General features: G+C 43.1%; 2 protein-coding genes across 7 annotated transcripts in view; both read right to left on the minus strand.

The window, feature by feature from the left end:
- Positions 1 to 3,675, minus strand: part of LOC106571107 (coiled-coil domain-containing protein 85C-B-like) — a 92,508-nt gene extending 88,833 nt beyond the window's left edge. For all 4 annotated transcript variants that reach the window (XM_082961641.1, XM_014143785.3, XM_082961643.1 and 1 more), the window contains exon 1: positions 2,218 to 3,675. In XM_082961641.1, the coding sequence (XP_082817767.1) occupies positions 2,218 to 2,947 (730 nt within the window). In that variant the 5' untranslated portion in view covers positions 2,948 to 3,675. The remainder of the gene's footprint in view (positions 1 to 2,217) is intronic.
- A 1,355-nt stretch (positions 3,676 to 5,030) lies between these two features.
- On the minus strand, positions 5,031 to 27,610 carry LOC106571110 (cholesterol 24-hydroxylase). 3 transcript variants are annotated; one of them, XR_014380593.1, is made up of 16 exons: positions 27,326 to 27,610; positions 26,994 to 27,071; positions 26,795 to 26,876; positions 26,510 to 26,583; positions 26,202 to 26,288; positions 25,937 to 26,075; positions 25,545 to 25,658; positions 24,840 to 25,002; positions 14,209 to 14,274; positions 14,012 to 14,084; positions 10,881 to 10,965; positions 10,143 to 10,253; positions 6,804 to 6,892; positions 6,114 to 6,180; positions 5,585 to 5,932; positions 5,031 to 5,507 (listed from the first exon to the last, which is right to left on the minus strand). XR_014380593.1 is itself a non-coding variant. In XM_045695573.2 (15 exons), exons 1-15 carry the CDS (start codon positions 27,472 to 27,474, stop codon positions 5,777 to 5,779), a joined length of 1,521 nt encoding a protein of 506 aa, XP_045551529.2. In that variant the 5' UTR covers positions 27,475 to 27,610; the 3' UTR covers positions 5,031 to 5,776. The 3 variants fall into 3 exon arrangements, 2 of the variants coding, with proteins under 2 accessions (XP_045551529.2, XP_013999264.3); XM_045695573.2 differs by having other exon boundaries at positions 5,031 to 5,932; positions 24,840 to 24,990; XM_014143789.3 differs by having other exon boundaries at positions 5,031 to 5,932.
- Positions 27,611 to 27,731: the final 121 nt, after the last annotated feature.

The following is a 27,731-nucleotide window of genomic DNA, read 5'->3' on the forward strand; positions in this document are numbered from 1 at the left end:
GCATACAGAGTTTTTCAAGACTGTATTGCAAGTGCAAAGAAAAACTAATGTAGATCAGAATTGGGCCAATACCCCCTCCATATTTGAATAGAAAAAAGAGCCATCAAATTGTACAACCATCTAAAAACAAGTGACCCCAAAACATTTCATCACACAGCCCTACAATGTCAAGAGATGGAACAAGAGAACAGTCCCCTCAGCCAGCTGGTTCTGAAGCTCACTTCACTAACCAAACCAACCACATAGAGCCTCATGACAGCACTGAGAAAGTCTGGCCCAACCAAATCATCACAAAGCAAAAATAAAAATATAGCACCTATTGGAAAGACACCACAAAAAATCTAAGTAAACTTCAATGCTATTTGGCTCTAAACAGACAGTACTTGGTGGCAGATTATCTGACCACTGTGACTGATAGAAAACTGAGGAAAACACTGACTAGGTACAGACTCAGAGAGCACAGTCTGGCTATAGAGACCGGTCGTCACAGACAAACCTGGCTGCCCAGAGAGGACAGGTTGTGATAACTCTGCTCCAGGGGAGAGGTAGAGACAGAGCTGCATTTCCTACTACACTGTGACAAATACTCAGACATAAGAGAATCTTTCTTTCCCAAAATGTTCATTCATTACAAAAAATGTGAATCTTTAAAAGCTGAAGAAAAGACTACGTGTTTTGGCAGCCAAATATGTGTCCTCTTGCTACAACCTGAGGGACAGCCAGTGAAAATGTAATACAATGTAATATCAATGATATTTCACATATTGTTTTGTCTTTCATACCATGTCATGGGGCTTCTCAGTCACGTTACTGCCTTACAACTGTTGCTTTAATGGATTATTATTCTCATTGATATTGATACCTTATTGCTGTTGGTCACACTATTCTTTGTTATATGTATACTTTGACAATGTAACTAATTTAACTTATCATGTCAATAAAGTCTCCTGAATTTAATTGAAATTGAAATTGAAATTGAGAGAGAGAGAGAGAGAGAGAGAGAGAGAGAGAGAGAGAGAGAGAGAGACAACAGTGATAATCAGTGAACTCATCCAAAATCAATTTGCCTGAGCCCTTCTAAAAGCGATTAAAATAGTCTGCTCTTCTTCCTTCAGGGCCGTGATACTCAGTGACCTAATTCACCACACATCAATCTGATGGTAGGACACTGAAGAGGCTACTTAGGCATCCATTTTGTGTGTGTACATGTGTTACAGTAAGCATCCCAATCATGACTTCATGTCAGGATGAGAAGAGGATTGAAACACAGCAGCAGTGAGGTAATCACAACAATAATAATAGTTTAGTCCGACACATATGTTGCTGGCTGTCTGTCGGGGAGAAAAAAACAGTCAGTCATATGGCAGGTTGATCCACTGCTGTGCGGGCCTTGACTGGATCCGTCTGGAGGAGGGAGGGGTACTCAGGCCTGGGCAGCATCACTGTCCAACGTCTCTGTGTTATGATAGAGGTCAGTCTGTCTGAATGGTCAGTCTGTCTGAATGGTCAGTCTGTCTGAATGGTCAGTCTGTCTGAAGGGTCGGTCTGTCTGAATGGTCGGTCTGTCTGAAGGGTCATCAGTCTGTCCGATGGGTCAGTCTGTCTGAATGGTCAGTCTGTCTGAATGGTCAGTCTGTCTGAATGGTCAGTCTGTCTGAAGGGTCAGTCTGTCTGAATGGTCGGTCTGTCTGAAGGGTCAGTCTGTCCGATGGGTCAGTCTGTCTGAATGGTCAGTCTGTCTGAAGTGTCAGTCTGTCCGATGGGTCAGTCTGTCTGAATGGTCAGTCTGTCTGAATGGTCAGTCTGTCTGAATGGTCAGTCTGTCTGAAGGGTCAGTCTGTCTGATTGGTCAGTCTGTCTGAAGGGTCAGTCTGTCTCAGAGTCATATAGTGATGGCTCTGCTTTTTTAGTCCCTACTGCTGGTGGAACATCTAATTCAAATCGTAAAAAGTACTTAGTTTACAGCAGGTATTCAGTGCAGCGAAATGCTTACTTGCAAGCTCCCTCAACAATGCAGTACAAATATCAATAATAATGATATCCCCCCTTCTCCTATGCATTTAACATCCCAGCTCACACCCGGCTGGTATGGATCATTGAGATGAGATGGCCTATGTACAGGTGTGTACAGGTGTGTACAGGTGCATACAGATGTGTGGACCGATGTAGGCCATTAAAAGTGTATGGCAGGTGTGTATTACAGGTGTATAAACTTACCATTGAGTCCATTAGGGATGCTCCTGTGATGGTGTGGCGCTGACAGGTCATCCATGGACCTCCTCTGGAAGGTGCTGCCCAGCTTGCCTTCCCTCTCCGCGGGCAGCTTGTGTATGTGGTTGTGGCTGTGGTGGTGGTCGGGGCTACCTGCGCTCCCCGTGCTGGAGGTACTACTGCCATCCCCGAAGTCCCGAACTATCCCTGTCCCGCCGTTCAGGTTGGTGAGGCTGGACTGAGAGTCTATGGAGCTCCGGGAACCGGCTCCGTTCCTCTCTTCATCCAGCATGAAGATGATCTCCTTCAGGTCCGTGTTCTCGCGCACCACTGTCTCCTGGTTGGCCTCGAGCTCTTTGAGCTTTAGCTGGTAGGTGCCCACCTCCTTCCACATGGCGTTCGCGGAGTACCGGCCAAACCGCTGCCACTCCCGGGACAGCTTCTTGCCCTTCTGCCGGTCGTCGTCCAGGAAGCAGCAGAGCTCGCGGAGCTCGTTGTTGTCGTCCTGGAGCTTCTGGTTGATCTCCTTCAGGTTGCGGATCTCATGCAGGTGCACCTGCAGCCTCCGGTTAACGTCTTTCATCATGTTGCCGTGCTCGATCATCAGGTATAACTTCTCGCTGTCCACTCTCCTTAGTCTGTTGACCAGCTGCTCCTTGCCCCATTGCAGCAGCTCTTCGTCCGGTAGCTGATTCAGATCTGGCTCATTGGGTCCCTCGGACGGGTTTTTAGCCATTTCTCCGTCGGGTCTGTGCTCTCTCCTCGGTCCAATAACGGTACGGAAATAAGATGGATATTTAGGCTAAACTAGCCGAGTCTCAATTGTGGAATTGTATTGAAATGTGAATACATGATACGGAAATGATGCTAAGAGTGGCACTTCGGATGGAAAAGTTCAATTAAACAAATTAGAATGGCAATGAGATGTTGGCTGTGGCAACCATGCAGAAGACTGCAGGCACAACTCTTTCAAAAAAGATCACTGTCGAATCTTTGCAGTGCTTCTTGGTATTTTTTCATTCGTTCATAAATTGTGTATATATTGTGTAAAAACAAAACAAGCGAATGTTTACTGATCAAATCTCCATCACTCATCTGAGAACTGTCAGGAGAACCCTGAGCATCCCACCACATGTGCACATCGTGCTCCGCACGTTCCACCGTGGAAGAAAATAACGAAAATATACACGAAAATAAATAATTCTTCCGATAAAAATCCAACAGAAATGTGCGCTTGCAAGGAATAAAAAAACTATTATTAGTCCTATATTTACTATACCAGCATGTTGCTTTTCCGAGACAACGGAAACGAACGAATTTTACAACAGACACAGTGCTCGAGCTCTTTCAAAGATAAGCCTTTTTTCCCCGAAGTGGTGACTGGTGAGTGCCTTGGCAGCGGATTGAATCCCGGAGCTCGTTGGGAATTTGCACGGTCCTCCCCCGCTTCCGCAGACTGTAGAGTAGCGCAGACTCGGGTTTGAAATGGTACAGTAGGATCTCGGTCAAGACGGCCAATCAAGACGCAGCCAGGTAGCGAGATGGAGAGCGTGCCAACTTCATGCAAAGAATGGGCCAATAAGGAACTTCACACGTTATGAGAGGTGAAAATACATGCATTATCAATATAATTAATAAAATGGGTCTGTTTTGAAAATAACAATATGCAATTGAAATGGTCAGTTCCAGTTGATTTGAGACAGGAATAGAAATTCAACAGAATAATTATGAACATAGACCACTAGCTACTTTTTAGTATTTTTTTCTAAAACAACATTGTCAATGGTTCATTCTGAAAACTACAGCATGATTACATCTATGATTTCTATATGATCTGCTATAACCATGTCATAAACATGATGACACCAGCCAGCGTAGTCATAGACTGTTCCCTCTGCTACCGCACCGCAAGTGGTACCGGGGCGCCAAGTCTAGGTCCAAGAGGCTTTTAAACAGCTTCTACCCCCAAGCCATTAAACTCCTGAACATCTAATCAAATGGCTACCCAGACTATTTAGATTATCTATTATCTAGTCACTTTAATAACTCTACCTACATGTACATATTACCTCAATTACCTCGACACCAGTGCCCCACACATTGGCACATTACTGCTGCTCGTTAATTATGTTATTCTTATATCTTACTTTTCTTTGGTATTTTCTTAAAACTGCATTGTTGGTTGTCTATAAACATGTTATTAAAGTAACACAATGAAGCACTCTCTTGCTTTTAGTCAACTGAATGGCATAGCCCTCTTAATTGCTATTTGCAAATGTTAGCTTTAGTCTACACATCCTTGCACTGGCATGTTGACCCAATTCCAACAATGGATACACCATTTCCAAACTTTGGACTAATTCATGAAGAAACATCAAAGCTGAGGCTACAGAGAAAAATAAATATCACACTTGATTGACCTTTCACAATGTCACCCGTCATAAAAGATAGAGCTCTTCCACTTGCCACAAGTAGAGCTCTTCCACTTGCTATTCAGTCAAGAGGTGTCTAAAATGACCCATCTAGAGGTTATATTGAGCAGCAGGTAGCCTAGTGGTTAGAGCATTGGACTAGTAACCAAGAGGTTGCAAGATCGAATCCCTGAGCTGACAAGGTAAAAATCAGTCATTCTGCCCTAAAACAAGGCAGTTAACCCACTGTTCCTAGGCTGTCACTGAAAATAAGAATTTGTTCTTAACTGACTTGCCTAGTTAAATAAATATGGGTGTATACAAGAAAGATTCAAAATATGAAAATAAATGTTCTTGGTTTGTCTGCAAGTTCACAGTGTGGACAAAAGTATTCTAACCTTCTGGAGCTCAGTGATGTTTGGTCAATTACTTTATTAAAATATAGTAAATTCACTCCAACAGATGCACTGTTGGTTAGGAAGTTCATCAAATAAGTTAATATATACTTTATAAATCTCTTCATATTATGTGATAAATGGTATACTGCATAGTAACCTTTATATTATGTGATAAATGGTCTACTGCAGAGTAACAACATGATAAGGGTGTATTAAGCAACAAGGAATCAGTCCAAAAATACAAACACTCCTATGTCAAGTCTGTCCTAGTAACTCTCTTCATCACATAGACCCATTATATTTAAGATATTATAAACTGGGTGGTTTGAGCCCTTATGCTGATTGGCTGAAAGCTGTGGTATATCATACAATATACCACGAGTATTTACAAAACATTTATTTTTACTGCTCTAATTACGTTGGTAACCAGTTTATAATAACAATAAGGCACCTCAGGGATTTGTGATATATGGCCAATATACCACGGCTAAGGGCTGTATCCACGCACTCCGTGTTGTGAATAAGAACGGCCCTTAGCCGTGGTATATTAGCCATATACCACACCCCGTCGGGCCTTATTGCTTGATTATATTATTTCACCATTGATACAAAAAAATATACATAATTGTTCAAAATCCATTTTCATTAAAAATAGCTAGATATTTGAATAAGAAAGAGGTAATTTGCTCCACTAGGAAGTAGAAGGAATAAGACAAGTTATAGAGAAGTGCTAGTCATGTTCAGGTCCCAGTCAGGTCAGGCTGCGGGTGTCTGTCCTCTGTGTCTGATGTTACACACCACTCCACTCTTTGGTCTCAAAGACCCAGTGTCCAGGATGTCAAAGGACTGGCCAGGCAGCAGGCTGAAGTCAAACCTCTGGAGCAGCTTGGCCATCACTACCTTGGCCTCCATCTGTGAACAACAGATCTGTTTAAAGGATGACAAATCTGGTGTGCTCAACTATAAAAATAAAAAAAGTCTATATTGGAGGCAGAAGTCCAGGAGTAATCTAACTAGGATGGATAATAGGATCAGCAGAGAACACTCCCAAATAAAGTTGTTTCAATGTATTTCATATGGACAGTCTGCTCACCTGTGCGAAGCTCTGTCCCAGACATGAGCGTGGTCCCAGGGCGAAGGGGTAGTAGCAGTAATAGGGTCTTCAGGACAGAAACAAACACAACATGTCTGTTAGCTCTTAAAGAGTGACTGAACACACAGATTCCAAATGTGTTTTTCTGTTGCTCATTAAGAGAAATTAGGGGGGTGTATCCTCAAAATAGTCAGAATGAATCTAAGATAACTCAAGAAAGATGTTATTAATTAGGGCATTTTTGTCGACAAGGTTTTAGTCGCGCAATTTTACATCTAGCTAAGTTGTTTGGTGCCGTATAAAATGCATAACTTGTTGTCTTATGTAAACAAAGTCCGATCTGCGCTGCTGGGCAGGTCTGTCTCACTGTCTGTGTGTTGTGCCGTACCATTGGATAGAGCACACTCACCGGAGCTGTTTATCCCGTGTTAGTGGGCGAAATCAAAACCCAACCCCCATGTAAGTAATGATGAACTCTTGTACACAAATCTCACAAAACTAATTTTTTGGACGATACAGACTTAAATTAACCTACCAATTTTGGCACTGGAAGAAATGTTTCTGACTAATATCGATGTCACATATGCCGTTTTCAACGAGAGAAGTTGATTCTCGAGTTCAGTTCTGCTTTAATCAATTCAAATGTTGTAAAGAAACAATAAAACAATAAAAACATATCGTGTGACATACTTGGCAGCGTCTGGATGGAACCTCTCTGGGTCAAACGTCAGCGGGTCCTCAAAGAACTTATCCAACCTTCCACAGACATACGAATTGAACTGTAAACAGACAAGATAAGGGCAAACAAAAGATTTAAGAGTTTATGAAATAAAATGATTTCTGAGGTGTTGACTACACTGTTAAAATGAAGGGAATTGTAACACCTAAACTAGTGGCAACTGAGCTGCCACCAACTTGAAGGAGACAAAACCATATCTTTGCTGGAGTATTTAAACACATCATCCTGAGATGTTTTGAAACATTACATGGTGTGTTGTAACAGCACCAAATCAAATATTGTGCAACACCTTGCCAGGGACTGGGAGCACTAACGAAAAGGTTCTGTCTAGTGCAGAATTAGATCCCTTTATCTGGTGTCTTAATGTTAAACATTTGTTATGTATTTGATCATTTACCATAATACTGTATACCATTTTGGCAGGCATTGTCAAGCACAGTGTTCAAACCACCAGCAGTAACTGGAGGTTGAACTGCAAGAACCGAGGACTCTGCAGTTGCCTCTTCCACTGAAACGCATGAATGTGGGAATGGGTGCTGTCCTCACTGAACGTCAAATTGCCTGACAGTTTTGATATCCGCTCATCATGATCCATTACACAACAAACTGCTTAATTCCAATCTAGAAATATAGGCTTCTTTCTTCAAACATGTAAACAACATTGTGTGAAAGAATCATAGTCTAAAAACGTTAAATTACCCACAATCCTCTAAAAACAGAGTCATGCGTCAAGATAACTGAAAGGTGATTAAAACCAATGAGTTCAATCAATCTATTGTCTCTCACTTTGGTTATCCTCATAAAAGATGATTACATGTTGAGTAACATCTTAAATCAAATCAAATTTGTCACATGCGCCGAATACAACAAGTCCTTACCGTGAAATGCTTACTTACAAGCCCTTAACCAACAATACAGTTAAGAAATAGACTTATTTACTAAATAAACTAAAGTAAAATTAATCAAATCAATCTAAAAGTAACACAATAAATGTACATAACAATAACGAGGCTATATACAGGCTACTGAGTCAATGTGCGGGGATACAAGTTAGTCAAGGTAATTTCTAAGTGACTATGCATAGATAGTAAACAGCAAGTAGCAGTGTAAAAACAAAGGGGGGGGATCAATGTAAATAATCCAGGTGGATTAATTGTTCATTAAATTGGATTTACATTAATTTGGTAAAATGAAATGAACCAATCCTTGAAATAACTTGCATACATTTGCTGGTATTTTTATTTTATTGAGACAGTTCTGAAACGACAGAGGGGATACAGACAGGTGGGAGAAACAGATTGAAGGGTTGGGGAATTGAACGCTGGTCTACAGTGGGCAAGGGGTGACCTGTCTAAACCAGGTGTGTTACCTCTAGACCACAGGCTCAACACGACTTGCGTTCATTTTAACTAAATATATGTTGGTTTCTTAGATTCAATTTCAATTCAGCCCAGGATAATTAGTGTTTTATTTATTTAACCTTTATTTAACTAGGCAAGTCAGTTAAGAACAAATTCTTATTTTCAATGACAGCCTAGGAACAGTGGGTTAACTGCCTTGTTCAGGGGCAGAACGACAGACTTATACCTTGTCAGCTCGGGGATTTGAACTTGCAACCTTTCAGTTACTAGTCCAACACTCTAACCACTAGGCTACGCGATTGGCCGAGTGGGTAAAATTTCAACTAAATGTACCATGTATTTTTATTTATTATTAACTTTTTACACCCCTTTTCTCCCTAATTGGTAGTTACGGTCTTGTCCCATCGCTGCAACTCCTGTACGAACTCGGGAGAGGCGAAGGTCGAGACCCATCAGTCCTCCGAAACATGACCCTGCCAAGCCGCACTGCTTCTTGACACACTGCTTGCTTAACCCGGAAGCAAACCGCACCAACGTGTCGGAGGAAACACCATACAACTGGCGACCGGGTCAGCGTGCATGCGCCCAGCCAGCCACAGTAGTCGCTAGAGCGCGATGGGACAAGAACATCCCATCCGGCCAAACCCTCCCGACGACGCTGGGCCAATTGTGTGCTGCCTCATGGGTCTCCCGGTCACAGCCAGCTGCGACACAGCCCGGGATCAAACCCGGGTCTGTAGTGATGCCTCAAGCACTCCTTTCTGGAGTGCAAAATGTGCCATGTTACTGCCCCTCCTGTTTCTAACCTGTCTAAATAAAGCATTAAAAGAATAGAGGTGGAATTCCACAAAAAAACTATCCATAGGCCCTTATCATCAATCAATATTTAGGCTATAAACCATTTGTATTTCTAAACCATTGATTGTATGAGAAAAAAAAAACATTTTTGAGTTTTGATGCTGCCATTCACATGAAACCCCAAAAAGTGTTTTCACACACCAATATTCAAGTTGAAAAACCACTCTGGGTGTTTCAGAGTTCCTACACTTCTGTTTTAAAACACATTCTGTGTATTAACATTTTACATTCAAACACACAGATCTCAGCTTAGGTGCACTACCTGTCATAGTTTCATTACACAAGCTTGGTGTTTTGAGACATTCTATTTTTGTAACAGAAAAAAAGTCAAGGCATGAGCCATACTGGCTTAGACAAGGCTACTTCATTCCTTTACTACATTGAGGTATGAGCCATACTGGCTTAGACAAGGCTACTTCATTCCTTTACTACATTGAGGTATGAGCCATACTGGCTTAGACAAGGCTACTTCATTCCTTTACTACATTGAGGTATGAGCCATACTGGCTTAGACAAGGCTACTTCATTCCTTTACTACATTGAGGTATGAGCCATACTGGCTTAGACAAGGTTACTTCATTCCTTTACTACATTGAGGTATGAGCCATACTGGCTTAGACAAGGCTACTTCATTCCTTTACTACATTGAGGTATGAGCCATACTGGCTTAGACAAGGCTACTTCATTCCTTTACTACATTGAGGTATGAGCCATACTGGCTTAGACAAGGCTACTTCATTCCTTTACTACATTGAGGTATGAGCCATACTGGCTTAGACAAGGCTACTTCATTCCTTTACTACATTGAGGTATGAGCCATACTGGCTTAGACAAGGCTACTTCATTCCTTTACTACATTGAGGTATGAGCCATACTGGCTTAGACAAGGCTACTTCATTCCTTTACTACATTGAGGTATGAGCCATACTGGCTTAGACAAGGCTACTTCATTCCTTTACTACATTGAGGTACCACAGCGTATCACATGTTAACACCACAACTAAACTTAGAGATATTATCATACAACAACACGCATCACTCATCCACATTGTTTTTGAGGTGACTACTCACGACGCATGAGACTCCCGCTGGGATGGGGATGCCGTTGATGACGATGTCGTTGGGGATGAAGCGAGAAGTGCCTGGTGCTGTAGGGTACAACCTTAGAGTCTCCTTCAAAACCTAACGTGGGGAGATGATATGAATCAAACACACCATGCTGATTAATTAACCATGTGAAGAGTTACCTGACCTGAGACTTGAACACTTGCGTTAGCTCCCTGAGCTAAATCACACTGGGCACAGACGTCAATTCAACATCTAGTTTTGATTTACATTTGATTTAGTTGTAAACGTAAATTCAACTTGAAATCAACAAAACATTTCACCATGTCATTGGATTTAGGTTAAAAGTTGGGTGCAAAAAGACGAAATGGCCTTATGTCTTTTTGCAAATCAAATCAGTTTTCCACGTTGATTCAACATCATCGCATAGATGTTTTTTAGTTGAAATGACGTGGAAACAATGTTGACTGAACCAGTTGTTGCCCAGTGGGATGTAATAGGCTTTAGCTCAGCCGGCTAATACAGTCTTGTAGCATTCAGACGAACCAGGTTTACATCCAGTTGGTCACACAGTTAACTGTTGTTAATATTGTACAAGTATAGTTGAGATGGCACCGACAGAAATGGCAACTCTGCTTCTTGCTCCTAAGCAACTTTGCAGTATTTTTTTTTGTATAGTATGAAATAGTATACTAGTAATGACAAGACAACACAAAACAGACATGGGACAGGTAGATCATTTACCTGAGACAGGTAGGTCATTTTCCCCAGGTCGTCGAAGTTGATTTCCTGTTTCATCCCGAGGACATCATCCACTTCCTGCCTCACCCTGGAGAGGTCAGAGACACTCACAAACTCAACCAACCTGTTTTTATTACAGAAATGATCAATAACCAAAATATAAATTATGAAAACAAGTCCTACTGTCACGCCCTGATCTGTTCCACCTGTCCTTGTGATTGTCTCCACCCCCTCCAGGGGTCGCTTGTTTTCCCCAGTGTATTTATCCCTGTGTTTCCTGTCTCTCTGTGCCAGTTCGTCTTGTATGTTTCCAAGTCAACCAGCGTTTTTACCGTTCTCCTGCTTTTTGCATTCTCCTTTATCTAGTCCTCCCGGATTTGACCCTTGGCTTTTTCTGGACTTTGTACCCGCCTGCCTGACCATTCGCCTGCATTGACCACGAGCCTGTCTGCCACTCTGTGCCTCCTGGGCTCTGATCTGGTTTTGACCTTTTGCCTGTCCATGACCATTCTCTTGCCTACCCCTTTGGATTAATAAACATTGTAAGACTCCAACCATCTGCCTCCTGTGTCTGCATTTGGGTCTTTCCTTGTGCCTTGATAGTATGAACTGGCCATGACAGACCCAGCAGACATGGATCAGCTCTGCCAAGCTGTCTCCCTGCAGGGAGCCACCATTGGGAGACATCATGAGTTGCTACAGGGCCTTTTGGAAGGGCTCAGTTCCTTGACGGAAAGTCACGACCATGGGTTAAAGGCTATTATGGAGCAAATCAGGGAGTTAGCTCAGACTGTCTGCCACCTATGAAAAACCCCAATCACCCAGTCATTTTTTTCCCTATCTGTGGTGAGATTGTACAGCCTATTCCAACTCCCCGTGAACCCCGCTTATCTCCTCCAGAGCGATATTCGGGGAATCCTGGTACCTGCCGGGGTTTTCTTTCTCAGTGCTGGCTTATTTTTGAGCTACAGCCATCTTCGTTTTCTTCAGACCGATTGAAAATAGCGCATATAATTACGCTAATGTCGGGAAGGGCGCTCTCCCGGGCTACAGCAGTTTGGGAACAACAATCTGCCATTTGCGGTCATTTGGAGGAATTCATGGCAGAGGTGAGAAGTTTGAGTCTCCGGTATCCGGGAGAAAGGTGGCCAGCAAACTGCTTGACTTACGTCAAAACTCCCGTAGTGTGGCGGACTACGCGGTGGACCTTCGCACGTTGGCCACCGAGAGTGCCTGGAATCTGGAGACTCTTTTCGATACTTTTCTGCACTAATTATCGGAGGAGGTAAAGGATGAGCTAGCTGCTCAGGAAATGCCGGTGGACCTCGACTCTCTTATCGCCTTAACCAGTAAAATTGATGGACACCTAAGGGAACGCAAGAGTGAGAGGAGGTCTGGTCTTGGGCACACTCGTGCACCCTATATGTTCACCTCCTATGGAATCCGGAAGTTTCCGAAGGCAGCTCTTCCGAGAGGAGTCGAAGTCACCCGAGCTCTCCATGTCAGACAGGTCCTTCAGCGCCTCCTGGAGAACCAATTGTTTGTGAAAGCTCCTTCTGGCCTCCTGCAGCCAATACCGGTTCCTCATCATCCCTGGTCTCATATCTCTGGACTTTGTCACTGGGCTCCCTCCGTCTGATGGCAACACTGTCATTCTAACGGTAGTCGACCGGTTCTCCAAGGCCGCCCATTTCATCCTTCTCCCCAAACTACCTTCTGCCAAGGAGACGGCTCAGCTTGTGGTGCAGCATGTCTTTCGGGTCCATGGACTCCCGGTAGACATGGTCTCTCCGATTGGGGTCCTCAGATCTCGTCTCAGTCTTGGAAGGCATTCTGCACACTTATTGGGTCGTTGGCCAGCCTGTCATCCAGATTCCATCCCCAAACTAACGGTCAGCCGGAGCAAGCCAACCAAGACCTGGGGACCACCTTAAGGTGCCTGGTCTCAACTAACCCCACTACTTGAAGCCGTCAACTGGTCTGGGTGGAGAATGCCCGGAACACTCTTCCCAGTTCTGCCATGGGACTCTCCCCTTTTGAGTGCTCCATGGGGTATCAGCCTCCACTCTTCCCTGAACAAGAGCAGGAGGTCAGCGTACCCTCGGCTCAGATGTTTGTCCGCCACTGTCGACGTACCCGGAGAAGAGCCAGGGCGGCTATTCTCAAGACCAACTCCAGGTATTGTCGACAAGCGGACCGCCGCCGGACCCCAGCTCCCAGCTACCGTATTGGGCAGAGGGTATGGCTTTCCACTCGGGATCTGCCCCTTCAGGTAGAGTGCCGCAAGCTGTCTCCCCAGTTCATTGGTCCTTTTCCTATCTCCTGAGTTCCACTGCTGTCCGTCTTGTGTTACCCCGTACCCTCCGTATTCATCCTACCTTCCATGTGTCTAGGATTAAGCCTGTGTCTCACTGTCCTTTCTCTTCTGTCTCCAGGCCCATCCCTCCCCCCTGGGTTATTGGTGGCCAGCCAGCGTATACGGTGAGACACCTCCTGAAGGTTCGACCACGGGGCAGGGGTTTCCAGTACCTGGTTGACTGGGAGGGTTATGGCCCGGAGGAGAGGTGCTGGGTTCCTGCTAAAGACATCTTGGACCCGGCCCTCATCGCCGATTTCCACCGCCAAGTGGCGTCCCTGGGGGTAACTGTCACTCCCTGATCTGTTTCACCTGTACTTGGGATTGTCTCCACCCCCTCCAGGTGTCGCTTATTTTCCCCAGTGTATTTATCCCTGTGTTTCCTGTCTCTCTGTGCCAGTTCTTCTTGTATGTTTCCAAGTCAACCAGTGTTTTTCCCGTTCTCCTGCTTTTTGCATTGTCCTTTTTCTAGTCCTCCCGGTTTTGACCCTTTCCTGTTTTTGGACATTGTACCCGCCTGCCTGACCACGAGCCTGTCTGCCACTCTGTACCTCCTGGACCATTCTCTTGCCTACCCCTTTGGATAAATTAACATTGTAAGACTGCAACCATCTGCCTCCTGTGTCTGCATTTTGGTCTCGCCTTGTGCCTTGATAGTACAAACTAGCATGGAGAGACAGGAAACACAAGGATAAATACACTGGGGAAAATAAGCGACACCTGGAGGGGTGGAGACAATCACAAGGACAGGTGAAAAAGTTCAGGGCGTGATACCTACTTCGTCAATATCTCTGGCAGCCTTCCCAGTTCCATGACGGCAAAAGCTAGTTGATTGGCTGTTGTCTCTTGCCCTGTCAAGATTAAAACAACAAAAGCACTGTCACTTTTGTTTCTTCAAACTTCAACTGTGCGGGAAAAACTATATTACTAAGATGGAATAAAAGAAAGAATAGCGCTTGTTTCAGGGAGACGTACCCGCAATGAAGAACGTCACAAAGTTGTCCAGCATAAGCTCCTCATCATCGTTTGCTATGTTTTCCTCTGAAATTATGGAAATATATCAGTTTACAGCATTGAGACAATAGTGCTACTCAGGGCCCGATTAAGAACTTATAGGCCCCGTGCCAAATACACTTTTAAGACACTACATTGGTGTTTCCTTTATTTTGGCAATTTCTTGTATGTGCTTGTGATAAAAATGTAACCCAAATCAATTGTTTTTAAACTATTGATCCTCTGCGGCTAAATTATGCTGGTGTATTTTGAACATTGAAAGCGGGATCCTGTGGTTGGATCCAAAAATATATTTTAAATATATTTTAAAAATAACGTTATTTTTTTTGTTTTTTTATTTGCCTTATGTATGGGCTTAGGCTTGCAGTTTATTTTTTTGTATTAATCAGTTATCCAATCAAGGCAGGACCCCCCCCCCCCCCCACCTCCTCTCCTCTCCTCCCTCCATCTGACGATTAACAGAGCGGCAGCAGGCAGCAGCAGGCTGTCTATACTCATTGAGAGCTCCTGAATCCTCATGTGGTTGGCAGTTTCAGTATAAATTTTTTTTTTAAATCTATAATAGATACAGTACCAGTAAAAAGATTGGACACAACTACTCATTCAAGGGTTTTTCTTTATTTTTACGGAATAATAATAGTGAAGACATCAAAAGTATGAAATAACACATATGGAATCATGTAGTAACCAAAATAGTGTTAATAAACAAATCAAAATACATGTAATATTTTAGATTCTTCAAAATAGCCACCCTTTGCCTTTATGAAGCTTTGCACACTCTTGGCATTCTCTCAACCAGCTTCATGAGGAATGATTTTCCAACAGTCTTGAAGGAGTTCCCACATATGCTGAGCACTTGTTGGCTGCTTTTCCTTCACTCTGCGGTCCAACTCATCCCAATCCATCTCAGTTGGATTGAGGTCGGGTGATTTTGTAGGCCAGATCATCTGATGCAGCACTCCATTACTCTCCTTCTTGGTCAAATAGCCCTTACACAGCCAGGTGTGTTTTGGGTCATTGTCCTATTGAAAAACAAATGATAGTCCCACTAAGCGCAAACCAGATGGGATGGCGTATCGCTGCAGAATGCTGTGGTAGCCATGCTGGTTAAGTGTGCCTTGAATTCTAAATAAATCACAGACAGTGTCATAAGCAAAGCACCATCACACCTCCTCCTCCATGCTTCACGGTGGGAACCACACATGCGAAGATTAGCAATTTTCTTCATCTGCGTTTCACAAAGTCACGGCAGTTGGAACCAAAAAAATCTCAAATTTGGACTCATCAGACCAAAGGACAGATTTCCACCGGTCCACTGACCTTCATTTCTTAAAGTAATGATGAACTGTCATTTCTCTATGCTTATTTGAGCTGATCTTGCCATAATATGGACTTGGTCTTTTACCAAACATGGCTATCTTCTGTATACCACCCCTACCTTGTCACAACACAAATTAACAAAGCAAACCTGTTAATAGAAATGCATTCCAGGTGACTACTGTCACGACATGGCCCTTTGGGGTGTATATCGTGGCTCCCCCCTCTCTCACACCACAAGTTTTATGACTTTACAACAGGTCCTACATTCCTGGTCATGCAGAAAGAAATGGGACATAAACCTATGGAACAAAGAGCATCTCTTTGTTCAACTCCTATTCCCCAAAATTGGAGGATTAAACAATATTTATATTTTTGAGAATGTGGGAATGGTCCGTGGGTATTTAAAGAACAATCCTGTCAAAGTTGTTTTATTTTGTGACATTAGGAAGGACGGTAGCACAGAATAACAGTAGCTTTGGAAGTATACATTTCTCAGTTATTAATTTTCTACCTGAATGTTGTGTAAAATATATGATTGAATATGAAACTATTTGTCAGAAGATGTAATGTCGTGTTGGCCTTCTGAAAGAGATAGTTGTTTAGCTATTAAGTTTTAACTAGCCAGTGGCCACACCCCCGTGAGCCCAGACATTACATCAGGCGTCATAGAACCACCCCTTTTTTCCACAGAGTATAAATTCCACTTCCTACAAAATATACATTAAGTCAGAGAACGCCAGGACAGAGTCCCCACGTTGGAATGGTTCCAATTCTATAGACCATTAGACCATACAGCTGTTGCTTTGGCTACACGGCTGGAAATGGCTAAACTCTGAGACTATCGATCACTACAGAATAAGAGCAAATCTTAGACATATGATTACTAGTCTGCAGCTAGAAATTCTGTAAGTCTAGAATGAGAATACCGACAACCGCCAAAACATCGATTATATGCGACAACCATGGGTACGCCTGACGTATCCATTATGAACACAACCAGAGACTTTCTGTCGATTGACTCTCCAGCAGACGGACCGGATTCCAACAAAGACAACAGCGACATACGGACGTAAATATATACATTGCAATTATTCTCAAATGAGCGGCTGTTCATGTGCAAAGGATTAGCATTTCAATTATTATAATTATCAACTGTGTGTGTAATCCATCTCGTCTTTCCCGCTCTTTATCTGCCCCACCTCTTTCCTCTGTATAGCAAGCTGTCATATCAGCTTAGCCCACTAGGGACTTTTCTATCATTGTTAGTGTCACATGTGCTCCCTCTCCGGCCTCTAGGTCACTAGGCTGCATGTTATGGCGCACACCTGTCACCATCGTTATGCTCATCAGCACATTATGACACTCACCTGGACTCCATCCCCTCCTTGATTACCTGCCCTATATATGTCAGTCCCTTTGGTTCCTTCCCCAGGCCTAATTGTTTCTGTTCCTGTGTCATGTCTGTGAGTTGTTTGTGTTTCTTATTTTGTATGATGTGTTTATTTATTAAAACACTCACTCCCTGAACTTGCTTCCCGACTCTCAGCGCACTTCGTTAGTTAGTTATGTGGTGTCTAATTTCTGCATTACCAAATGAGAAGTTACAAACACACCAGTCCGAGTTAAACTACATCTTTAATACTTAAGATACTTTTGCAAAAGTACTTGACCTTCAATAATGCACTCTCTCGAATGAACCGGAAGGTGATTACACAATGGCTACAGGGATCTTTTATAGCAACGATACACCCCCTTCAACATACATTGACAAACCACAGATACTTAGTAACAGTTCACAAAGGTTACGTTTTGTATGACAGATATCCATAAAACACAGCAGACAGTAACTGCTATGTCAACAGGGTTCATTATATAGACCAGTATCTGGTCTCCTTAGAACCGTCCCTCCCTGGTACGGTTTAGAACAAAAACACCATTTCATCCAATGGCATATATCAATTGTCAACTCTAGATACTCCCATCTCAAGCAAACCCCCTCTTGACCCTACTCCTGGACAGGCTCACTGGGGAGTGAGCCTCTAGGCCATATATTATCACAGGATAAGTGCGAGATCTAAGAGAGGACATACAAGGGTCCATTTACTGCCATAATCCTCCCCACAATAAAGAAAAGGAGGGAGTGACTTGCTCACAGACATTGTGGAGACATGTCATTGGTTCCCCATTAATCACGCCATCCCTTCACATGGTTTAAGAATAAGTAAAGACACATTCCCATGACGACAAATCTGACCTCTCCCCTCTCTGGGCCCCAAGTGTCTGAGCCCCAGCTAAGGTAGACATGCAACTGAAAAGACACCAGAGTCCAATGGACACTTTCTAATGACAAGTACCTCAAATAAGCATATTATACTAATAAAACATCTTAATTATCTATGTTACCCAACTAATTCTGATTCGTCCACGACAGTAACCAATATCTACTGTTTGTTTATTTAATTCTGTGTGATTATGTAGTTAGTTAGTTAATTAGTTAGTAGATAATTAAGCCAATTTGTATATCGGTGATTCAGGCTAGGGTTTGTGCAAATATCCAAGGGTTTGCGACATTCAGTAATGAGAACTGATGAGGTAATAATAATATATTAATGAGAATGACTAATCGATCAAATATTAAAATATCTGAAGAGTTATATTCGGAAAATTATAACTCTGTAAATCTCAACATTTTCCGTGGTGCCCCGACTTCCTAGTTAATTAATGTTTACATGATTCGTTTAATCACGTAATAATTAAACCTAGAGAACTGATTTGATAATATACAGTATTCCCATTTCAAGATAGTCCAGACACAACAACTGTTTCCCAATGTTCTTTGTGGGCATCTATCCTTTTCCACATCTATCTTTTTCTGGTGTTACGTAGCACCACGACACTACTTAATGAAGCTGGTTGAGAGAATTTTAAGAGCTTGCAAAGCTGTCATCAAGGCAAAGGGTGGTGACACTTTTTTGGTATTCACATGATTCCATATGTGTTATTACATAGTTCTGATGTCTTCACTATTATTCTATATATAAATTGTAAAAAGAAAAGAAAGCAAAAACAGATTTTTTGAATATTTTACAAATGTATTAAAAATAAAAAACAGAAATAGCATATTTACATAAGTATTCAGACCCTTTGCTATTAGACTCGGAATTGAGCTCAGATGCATCCTGTTTCCATTGATCATCCTTGAGATGTTTCTATAACTTCATTGGAGTCCACCTGTGGTACATTCAATTGATTGGACATGATTTGGAAAGGCACACAACTGTCTATATAAGGTCCCACAGTTGACAGTGCATGTCAGAGTAAAAAACAAGCCATGAGGTCGAAGGAATTGCCCATAGAGCTCTGAGACAGGATTGTGTCGTGGCACAGATCTGGGGAAGGGGTCCAAAACATTTCTGCAGCATTGAATGTCCCCAAGAACACAGTCGGCTCCATCATTATTAAATGGAAGAAGTTTGGAACCACCAAGACTCTTCCTAGAGCTGGCCGCCCGGCCAAACTGATCAATTGGGGGAAAAGGGCCTTGGTCAGGTAGGTGACCAAGAACCCAATGGTCACTCTGAATTTCGCTCTTGAGTTCATCTAGCTTGCAAACGAAACTACTCCAGCGACAATACCTCTTTTGCCAATTTACCTGGACCCTTTGTCGACACGGAGCCCCGCCGATCCATCACGACTGGTCTGCCGATGTAATTCCGTCCGTTGTGCCCTCAGCCGGGGCCTTTGCCGGACGTCTGTGAAGACGGTTCTGCTAGCCCCGGCCTGCATCCTGACTGGTTGCATCACTGCCTGGTACGGCAATTGCTCAGCCTCTGACTGCAAGGCACTACAGAGGGTAGTGCGTACGGCCCAGTACATCACTGGGGCTAAGCTGCCTGCCACCCAGGACTTCTACACCAGGCGATGTCAGAGGAAGGCCCTAAAAATTGTCAAAGACCTCAGCCACCCCAGTCATAGACTGTTCTCTCTACTACCGCATGGCAAGCGGTACCGGAGTGCCAAGTCTAGGACAAAAAGGCTTCTCAACAGTTTTTACCCCCAAGCCATAAGACCCCTGAACAGGTAATCAAATGGCTACCCGGACTATTTGCATTGTGTGCCCCCCCAACCCCTCTTTTTACACTGCTGCTACTCTCTGTTTATCATATATGCATAGTCACTTTAACTATACATTCATGTACATACTACCTCAATTGAGCCAACCGATCCAGTGCTCCCCCACATTGGCTAACCGGGCTATCTGCATTGTGTCCCATCCACCACCCGCCAACCCCTCTTTTACGCTACTGCTACTCTCTGTTCATCATATATGCATAGTCACTTTAACCATATCTACATGTACATACTACCTCAATCAGCCTGACTATCCGGTGTCTGTATGTAGCCTCGCTACTTTTATAGCCTCACTATTGTATATAGACTGTCTTCTTACTGTTGTTTTATTTCTTTACCTACCTATTGTTCACCTAATAACTTTTTTTGCACTATTGGTTAGAGCCTGTAAGTAAGCATTTTACTGTATCCTGTTGTATTCGGCGCACGTGACAAATACACTTGATTTGATATCTTTATGTTCACCATGTCTCCCGCTTGTTAGCACAGTAACAACTACCTAACGGCTTCCCTGTTTCATCTATTGCTGTTCACTGGACCCTATGATCACCTGGCTACATAGCTGATGCCCGCTGGACTGTTCATTAATTACGGTACTCCATTTTGTTTATTTTGTTCATCTGTCAGCCCCAGCCTCGAATTCAGGCCCTGTGTGTAGTTAACCGACCCTCTCTGCCCATTAATCGCCATTTTACCTGTTGTTGATGTCTTAGCTAATTAGCTGTTGTTGTCTTACCCGTTGTTGTCTTAGCTAGCTCTCCCAATCAACACCTGTGATTGCTTTATGCCTCGCTTTATGCCTCTCTCTAATGTCAATATGCCTTGTATACTGTTGTTTAGGATAGATATCATTGTTTTATTTTACTGCGGAGCCCCTAGTCCCACTCAACATGCCTCAGATACCTCTTTTGTCCCACCTCCCACAAATGCGGTGACCTCACCTAGCATAACTAGTGCCTCCAGAGATGCAACCTCTCTCATCGTCAATCAATGCCTTGGTTTACCTCCACTGTACCCGCACCCCACCATACCCCTATCTGTACATTATGCCCTGAATGTATTCTACCACGCCCAGAAATCTTGCTCTTTTTATTCTCTGTCCCCAACACACTAGATGACCAGTTTTGATAGCCTTTAGCCGTACCCTCATCCTACTCCTCCTCTGTTCCTCAGGTGATGTGGGGGTTAACACAGGCCCTGTGTGTCCTCAGGCGCTCTCATTTGTTGACTTCTGTAACCGTAAAAGCCTTGGTTTCATGCATGTTAACATCAGAAGCCTCCTCCCTAAGTTTGTTTTACTCACTGCTTTAGCACACTCCGCCAACCCTGATGTCCTTTCCGTGTCTGAATGCTGGCTTAGGTAGGCCACCAAAAATTCTGAGACTTCCATCCCCAACTACAGACATTTTCCGTTGAGATAGAACTGCCAAAGGGGGAGGAGTTGCAATCTACTGCAGAGATAGCCTGCAAAGTTCTGTCATACTTGCCTAAACAGTTCGAGCTTCTAATTTTAAAAATGTATCTCTCCAGAAATAAGTCTCACACTGTTGCCGCCTGCTATAGCCCCCCCCCCTCAGCTCCCAGCTATGCCCTGGACACCATATGTGAGTTGATTGCCCCCTATTTATCTTCAGAGTTCGTTCTGCTAGGTGACCTAAATTGGGATATGCTTAACACCCCGGCCGTCCTACAATCTAAGCTCGATGCCCTCAATCTCACACAAATTATCAAGGAACCCACCAGGTACAACCCTAAATCCGTAAACATGGACACCCTCATAGATATTATCCTGACCAACTTGCCCTCCAAATACACCTCTGATGTTTTCAATCAGGATCTCAGCGATCACTGCCTCATTGCATGCATCCATTATGGGTCCGCGGTCAAATGACCACCCCTCATCACTGTCAAACGCTCCCTAAAACACTTCTGCGAACAGGCCTTTGTAATCGACCTGGCCCGGGTATCCTGGAAGGATATTGACCTCATCCCATTAGTAGAGGATGCCTGGTTGTTCTTTAAAAGTAATTTTCTCACCATCTTAAATAAGCATGCCCCTTAAATTTTTGGGGGAACTAATAACAGATATAGCCCTTGGTTCACTCCAGACCTGACTGCCCTCGACCAGCACAAAAACATCCTGTGGCGTACTGCACTAGCATCGAATAGTCCCAGCGATATGCAACTTTTCAGGAAAGTCAGGAACAAATACACACAGTCAGTTAGGAAAGCAAAGGCTAGCTTTTTCAAACAGAAATTTGCATCCTGCAGCTCTAACTCAAAAAAGTTCTGGGACTGTAAAGTCCATGGAGAATAAGAGCACCTCCTCCCAGCTGCCCAATGCACTGAGGCTAGGAAACACTGTCACCACCGATAAATCCACGATAATTGAGAATTTCAATAAGCATTTCTCTACGGCTGGCCATGATTTCCTCCTGGCTACCCTAACCCCGGCCAACAGCTCAGCACCCCCCGCAGCTACTTGCCCAAGCCTCCGCAGCTTCTCCTTCACCCAAATCCAGATAGCAGATGTTCTGAAAGACCTGCAAAACCTGGACCCGTACAAATCAGCTGGGCTTAGACAATCTGGACCCTCTCTTTCTAAAATTATCTGCCTCCATTGTTGCAACCCCTATTACTAGTCTGTTTAACCTCTTCTCTGATTCTTTGATCCACCTCTACACAGACAACCCCATTCTGTATACATCTGGCCCTTCTTTGGACACTGTGTTAACAAACCTCCAAACGAGCTTCAATGCCATACAACACTCCTTCCGTGGCCTCCAACTGCTCTTAAATGCAAGCAAAACTAAATGCGTGCTCTTCAACCAATCGCTGCCTGCACCCGCCTGCCCGACTAGCATCACTACTCTGGACGGTTCTGACTTAGAATATGTGGACAACTACAAATACCTAGGTGTCTAGCTAGACTGTAAACTCTCCTTCCAGACTCATATTAAGCATCTCCAATCCAAAATTACATCTAGAATCGGCTTCCTATTTTGCAACAAAGTCTCCTTCACTCATGCTGCCAAACATACCCTCGTAAAACTGACTATCTGACCGATCCTCGACTTCGGCGATGTCATTTACAAAATAGCCTCCAACACTCTACTCAGCAAATTGGATGCAGTCTTTCACAGTGCCATCCGTTTTGTCACCAAAGCCCCATGTACCACCCACCACTGCGACCTGTATGCTCTAATCGGCTGGCCCTCGCTACATATTAGTCGCCAGACCCTCTGGCTCCAGGTCATCTATAAGTCTTTGCTAGGTAAAGCTCCGCCTTATCTCAGCTCACTGGTCAACATAACAACACCTTTCCGTAACACGCGCTCCAGTGGGTATATCTCACTGGTCAACCCCAAAGCCAACACCATCTTCGGCCGCCTTTCCTTCCAGTTCTCTGCTGCCAATGACTAGAACGATTTGCAAAAATCACTGAAGTTGGAGACTTACATCTCCCTCACTAACTTTAAGCATCAGCTATCTGAGCAGCTCACCGATCGCTGCAGCTGTACACAGCCCATCTGTAAATAGCCCATCCAACTACTTACCTCATCCCCATATTGTTTTTATTTACTTTTTTGCTCTTTTGCGCACCAGTATTTTTACTTGCACATCATCATCTGCACATCTATCACTCCAGTGTTAATTTGCTAAATTGTAATTACTTCGCTACCATGGCATATTTATTGCCTTACCTCCTTACTCCATTTGCACACACTGTATATAGATTTCTCTATTGTTATTGACTGTACTTTTGTTTATCCCATGTGTAACTCTGTGTTGTTGTTTTTTGTCGCACTGCTTTGCTTTATCTTGGCCAGATCGCAGTTGTAAATGAGAACTTCTTCTCAACTGGCCTACCTGGTTAAATAAAGGTGAAATATATATATTTTTTAATCTGTGGAGATGGGAGAACCTTCCAGAAGGACAACCATCTCTGCAGCACTCCACCAATAAGGCCTTTAAGGTAGAGTGGCCAGACAGAAGCCACTCCTCAGTAAAAGACACATGACAGCCCGCTTGGATTTTTCCAAAAGGCACCTAAAGACTCTCAGACCATGAGAAACAAGATTCCCTGGTCTGATGAAACCAATACTGGACTATTTGGCCTGAATGCCAGGTCTCACGTCTGGAGGAAACCTGGCACCATCCCTATGGTGAAGCATGGTGGAGGCAGCATGTTTTTCAGCGGCAGGGACTGGGAAACTAGTCAGGATCGAGGCAAAGATGAACGGAGCAAAGTACAGAGAGATCCTTGATGAAAACCTGATACAGAGCACTCAGTACCTCAGACTGGGGTGAAAGTTCACCTTCCAACAGGATAACGACCCTAAGCACACAGCCAAGACAACGCAGGAGTGGCTTCGGGACAAGTCTCTGAATGTCCTTGAGAGGCCCAGCCAGAGTCCAGACTTGAACCCGATCGAACATCTCTGGAGAGACCTGAAAATAGCTGTGCACCGACGCTCCCCATCTAACCTGACAGAGATCGAGAGGATCTGCTAAGAAGAATGGGAGAAACTCCCTAAATACAGGTGTGCCAAGCATGTAGCGTCATACCCAAGAAGACATGATGCTGTAATTGCTGCCAAAGGTGCGTCAACAAAGTACTGAGTAAAGGGTCTGAATACTTACGTAAATGTATTTTTTTTTTTCTATAATTAGCAAACATTTCTAAAAACCTGTTTTTGCTTCATCATTATGGGGTATTTTGTGTAGGATGATGAGGGGAAAAAACGATTTAATCAATTTTAGAATAAGGCTGTAATGTAACAAAATGTCGAAAAAGTGAAGGGGTCTGAATAATATATACTGTATATATTTCCCTTTTCTTGTTGAAAATATCATTTATTTTAATTTTTTTGCTGCCTCTTGGGCCCCCCATGGGCCTAGGCCCAGGGGCTTAAGCCCCAGTAAGTCCCTGCATTAACCTGGCCCTGGTGCTACTGAACCTCATCAATAATATCACTGTTTTAGCAAGGACTGTTTTAGCAAGTCACATGCAGAGTCACAAGTAAAAGGTCTCCAATGTTAGCCTGGTCCCAGATCTGTTTGTGCCGTCTTGCCAACTCCTGCCACTGTTCAACACAAGACGGCACGAACAGATCTAGGATCAGGCTACTACAACATGCCTTTGCAAGCTGTCTTGAGGATCTGTGTGAGGATGTCTTTTGGAATGTCCTCTCCGTTTTGGACGGCCATTTTCCTCTCGTTGATCCACTGTCTGCCTGTCGAACGCAGCAGCTGACAAGACTTCTTCACCTCGTTGATGAACTTCTTGTTCTTTGGGTAGAACTACATATGTAGGATCTTAATTTGATTACTCTTTTTCAATTATGTGAATTTTCCTGCGCAGCAGGAAATGCAAATGTGTGTATTGAACGTTTAAAGAGGCTTGTAAAGTTTGTAATTTCCACTTAAAAATGTCAGACTTGATATGCCCTGATGTAAAATGTATCAACCCCTACAAACAATGTCCATTAATTATTATCCACATAATAATTCACATTTCCTGTTGCTGCAGGATAATTTTCCTTGTGTAGCAAACGGGCTCAAAATAAAATCCTAGATCTTTAGAGATATGACATCCGACCATTTATTTAAACCCCATCTAGGGACTGTGACTCTGTAAAACGCATTATGGTGCATTTAGCCACATCTTACAGGCTTCCTACTTGGAAGGACGGCAACAAGAGACTAGAACAAACTGTTCTAACTGTATTTGTTTCCTATGAAATAGGATTTTATCTGATGAAACTGTAGGATTTCAAATAGATAAATTCAATAAGCAATCATTCTCGAGAAGCATCACTAACATACTTGATGTCATTATTTACCTGGAAGGTGGAGTCTCTGATATAGTGGACCATTCCCTTCAGACACATCTCTATAGCGTTGGGAAACGGAGAGTCACTCTCATTCAGCAGATCCAGCTCCACTCCAAACGCCACCTACAGATTATATAAAAACAGAGGATTGACAACATCTTACAACATGATAAGGTAAAACTCCTGGTTCTAGTTATGCTAATTATAGCTAGCACATTGGCTTGGTTAGACTAAATTGTATATAGCTTAGGTAATGAGTGTGTTATCAGTTGTCATAAGCAAAAAACTGCCTGTTATGACAATTTTACTGTCAGATATACAAACAAATGTAGCTTTATAACAGAGAGAATAAAGTGTAAGTGCAGTGTGGGGATCTGAGGGGAACAGGAAGTGACCGTTACCTTAGCGATGACATCCAGTGTCACACAGTTGAACATGTGGTGCATGTTGGCAGCTGTGTTGGTGTCAGCCATGTCTGCCAGTTTATCCATCAGCTTCTCTGCCCTCTCGTTGAACACACCCATCTGACCCCGCAGGTACCTAACAATACACAGCAATGATGGATGGATGAACAGATGGATGGCTGGATGGATTCATCAATGCAGTGATCAATGAGTTGATTGATCAATGGATTATTACACCATGTGAAATGGATAAGTGACTTACAGACTGCTGAAGGCAGGGTCCATTATTCTTCGCTGTTTGTACCACTCATCATGATTCTGTGCTGTGACCAGGCCACTTCCCAAAAACCTATGAAGAAGAAGGACAACAGAGTATTTACCCTAAGACTGAATAAACTGACCAGTGACCAAGTTGTCCCGTTTGAATGTCTATATGCTCTGTAGGCTACGCAGGCGATAACCAGCATTAGGAGGGATTGTGTTGAAAGAGTTGGTACCAACCAAAACATTGACACAATAAATTGTAGTAGGAAGTATATTTAGATAACATTAATTATACAGAGGATTCACCTCTGTCCAAACAGGTTGAAGAGACGCTTGTAGACCAGTGAGGCTTTGGGGTACTTAGGTGACATCAGGACTTCCTGTGGAGACAAAGCAAAGTGTCAGTTTGGTTTGAATGGGGAATTGAGGTAATGGGTTATTTTACAGCACTTTAATTTCAGAAATTAACATGGTAAAATGTATAATTAACCTAATCTTGGTTAACCCAGAACTAAAATCTTGCTTATTTGGTCAGGTGTTTACGTAGTCAGTCAATCAGAGATTATAATTACAGTAATTTCTCAGGTTTACCTTGGTGGTATCAGGACAGGTCACACACAACATCACAACATGCATACCGTTGATACGGTAGACCGGTCCATATGTCTCAGCCCTGTCAAAGATAAAATATATCTCTATTTATTGTCCCAGGATAAACAACACCTGATTCAATGTATGTGTGTGAGTGCTTGTGTGTATGTCCACTGCTGCTCAATAGCATTCAACAAACCATTCCAGAAATTTGTCGTGGACAACTCGATCATTGCTCATCTCCCTCTGAATGGTTGGTAAATGTCCAAATAAAAAACTAGGGGAGAACAAGAGACGAATTAATCCATAAATGACAAATAAGGAGGTTATGGCATGAGTGATACCTTCACCTTGTGAAAAGGAAAAAGGCAGGTGAAACAGCGACCATGACGGCTGTTGAGGTCAACTTTCACCTACTGTAGTTCCTTATCAACAAATCTCATACGTTATGTCGTCTCTCAATATAGTTGAAACTAACATTTAGCTAAAGCATTTTAAAAGAAATATTCAAGTTACATAATACTGACTCACCTATCCCTTGGTGGTCCCGGTATGTGATCATATTTCAGATGAATATATTTTATGTAAAGACAAAAACATAGAAATGCGATGAAAATCAATCCAAGCAGGCAAATAAGCAAATAACCGATCCAACCTGCAAAGAAAGGGAAAAGTGCCATATTACCAAAGACTAGATAGCTCGCATTGATCCTGCAAACCAGTTATGTGGTCGTTTTTTTTGGACGGAATTTGGTCACCCGTAGTACTAGTAGTAGAGAGGCATATGTGAAGCAAGAGGGTTTACTCTGCATAAAATATGTCCACGTTAAGCAGATCGTTAATTATTAATTACTTTTGGAGTGATCTGCGGTTCCGCATTTTCTGGAACCCCACGTGTATGGAGCAAGATAGCTGCCAAAAAGGTTGAATATACATA

The sequence above is a fragment of the Salmo salar genome, chromosome 15 (genome assembly GCF_965601325.2).
Source record: "Salmo salar chromosome 15, fSalSal1, whole genome shotgun sequence".
NCBI lineage: Eukaryota > Metazoa > Chordata > Actinopteri > Salmoniformes > Salmonidae > Salmo > Salmo salar.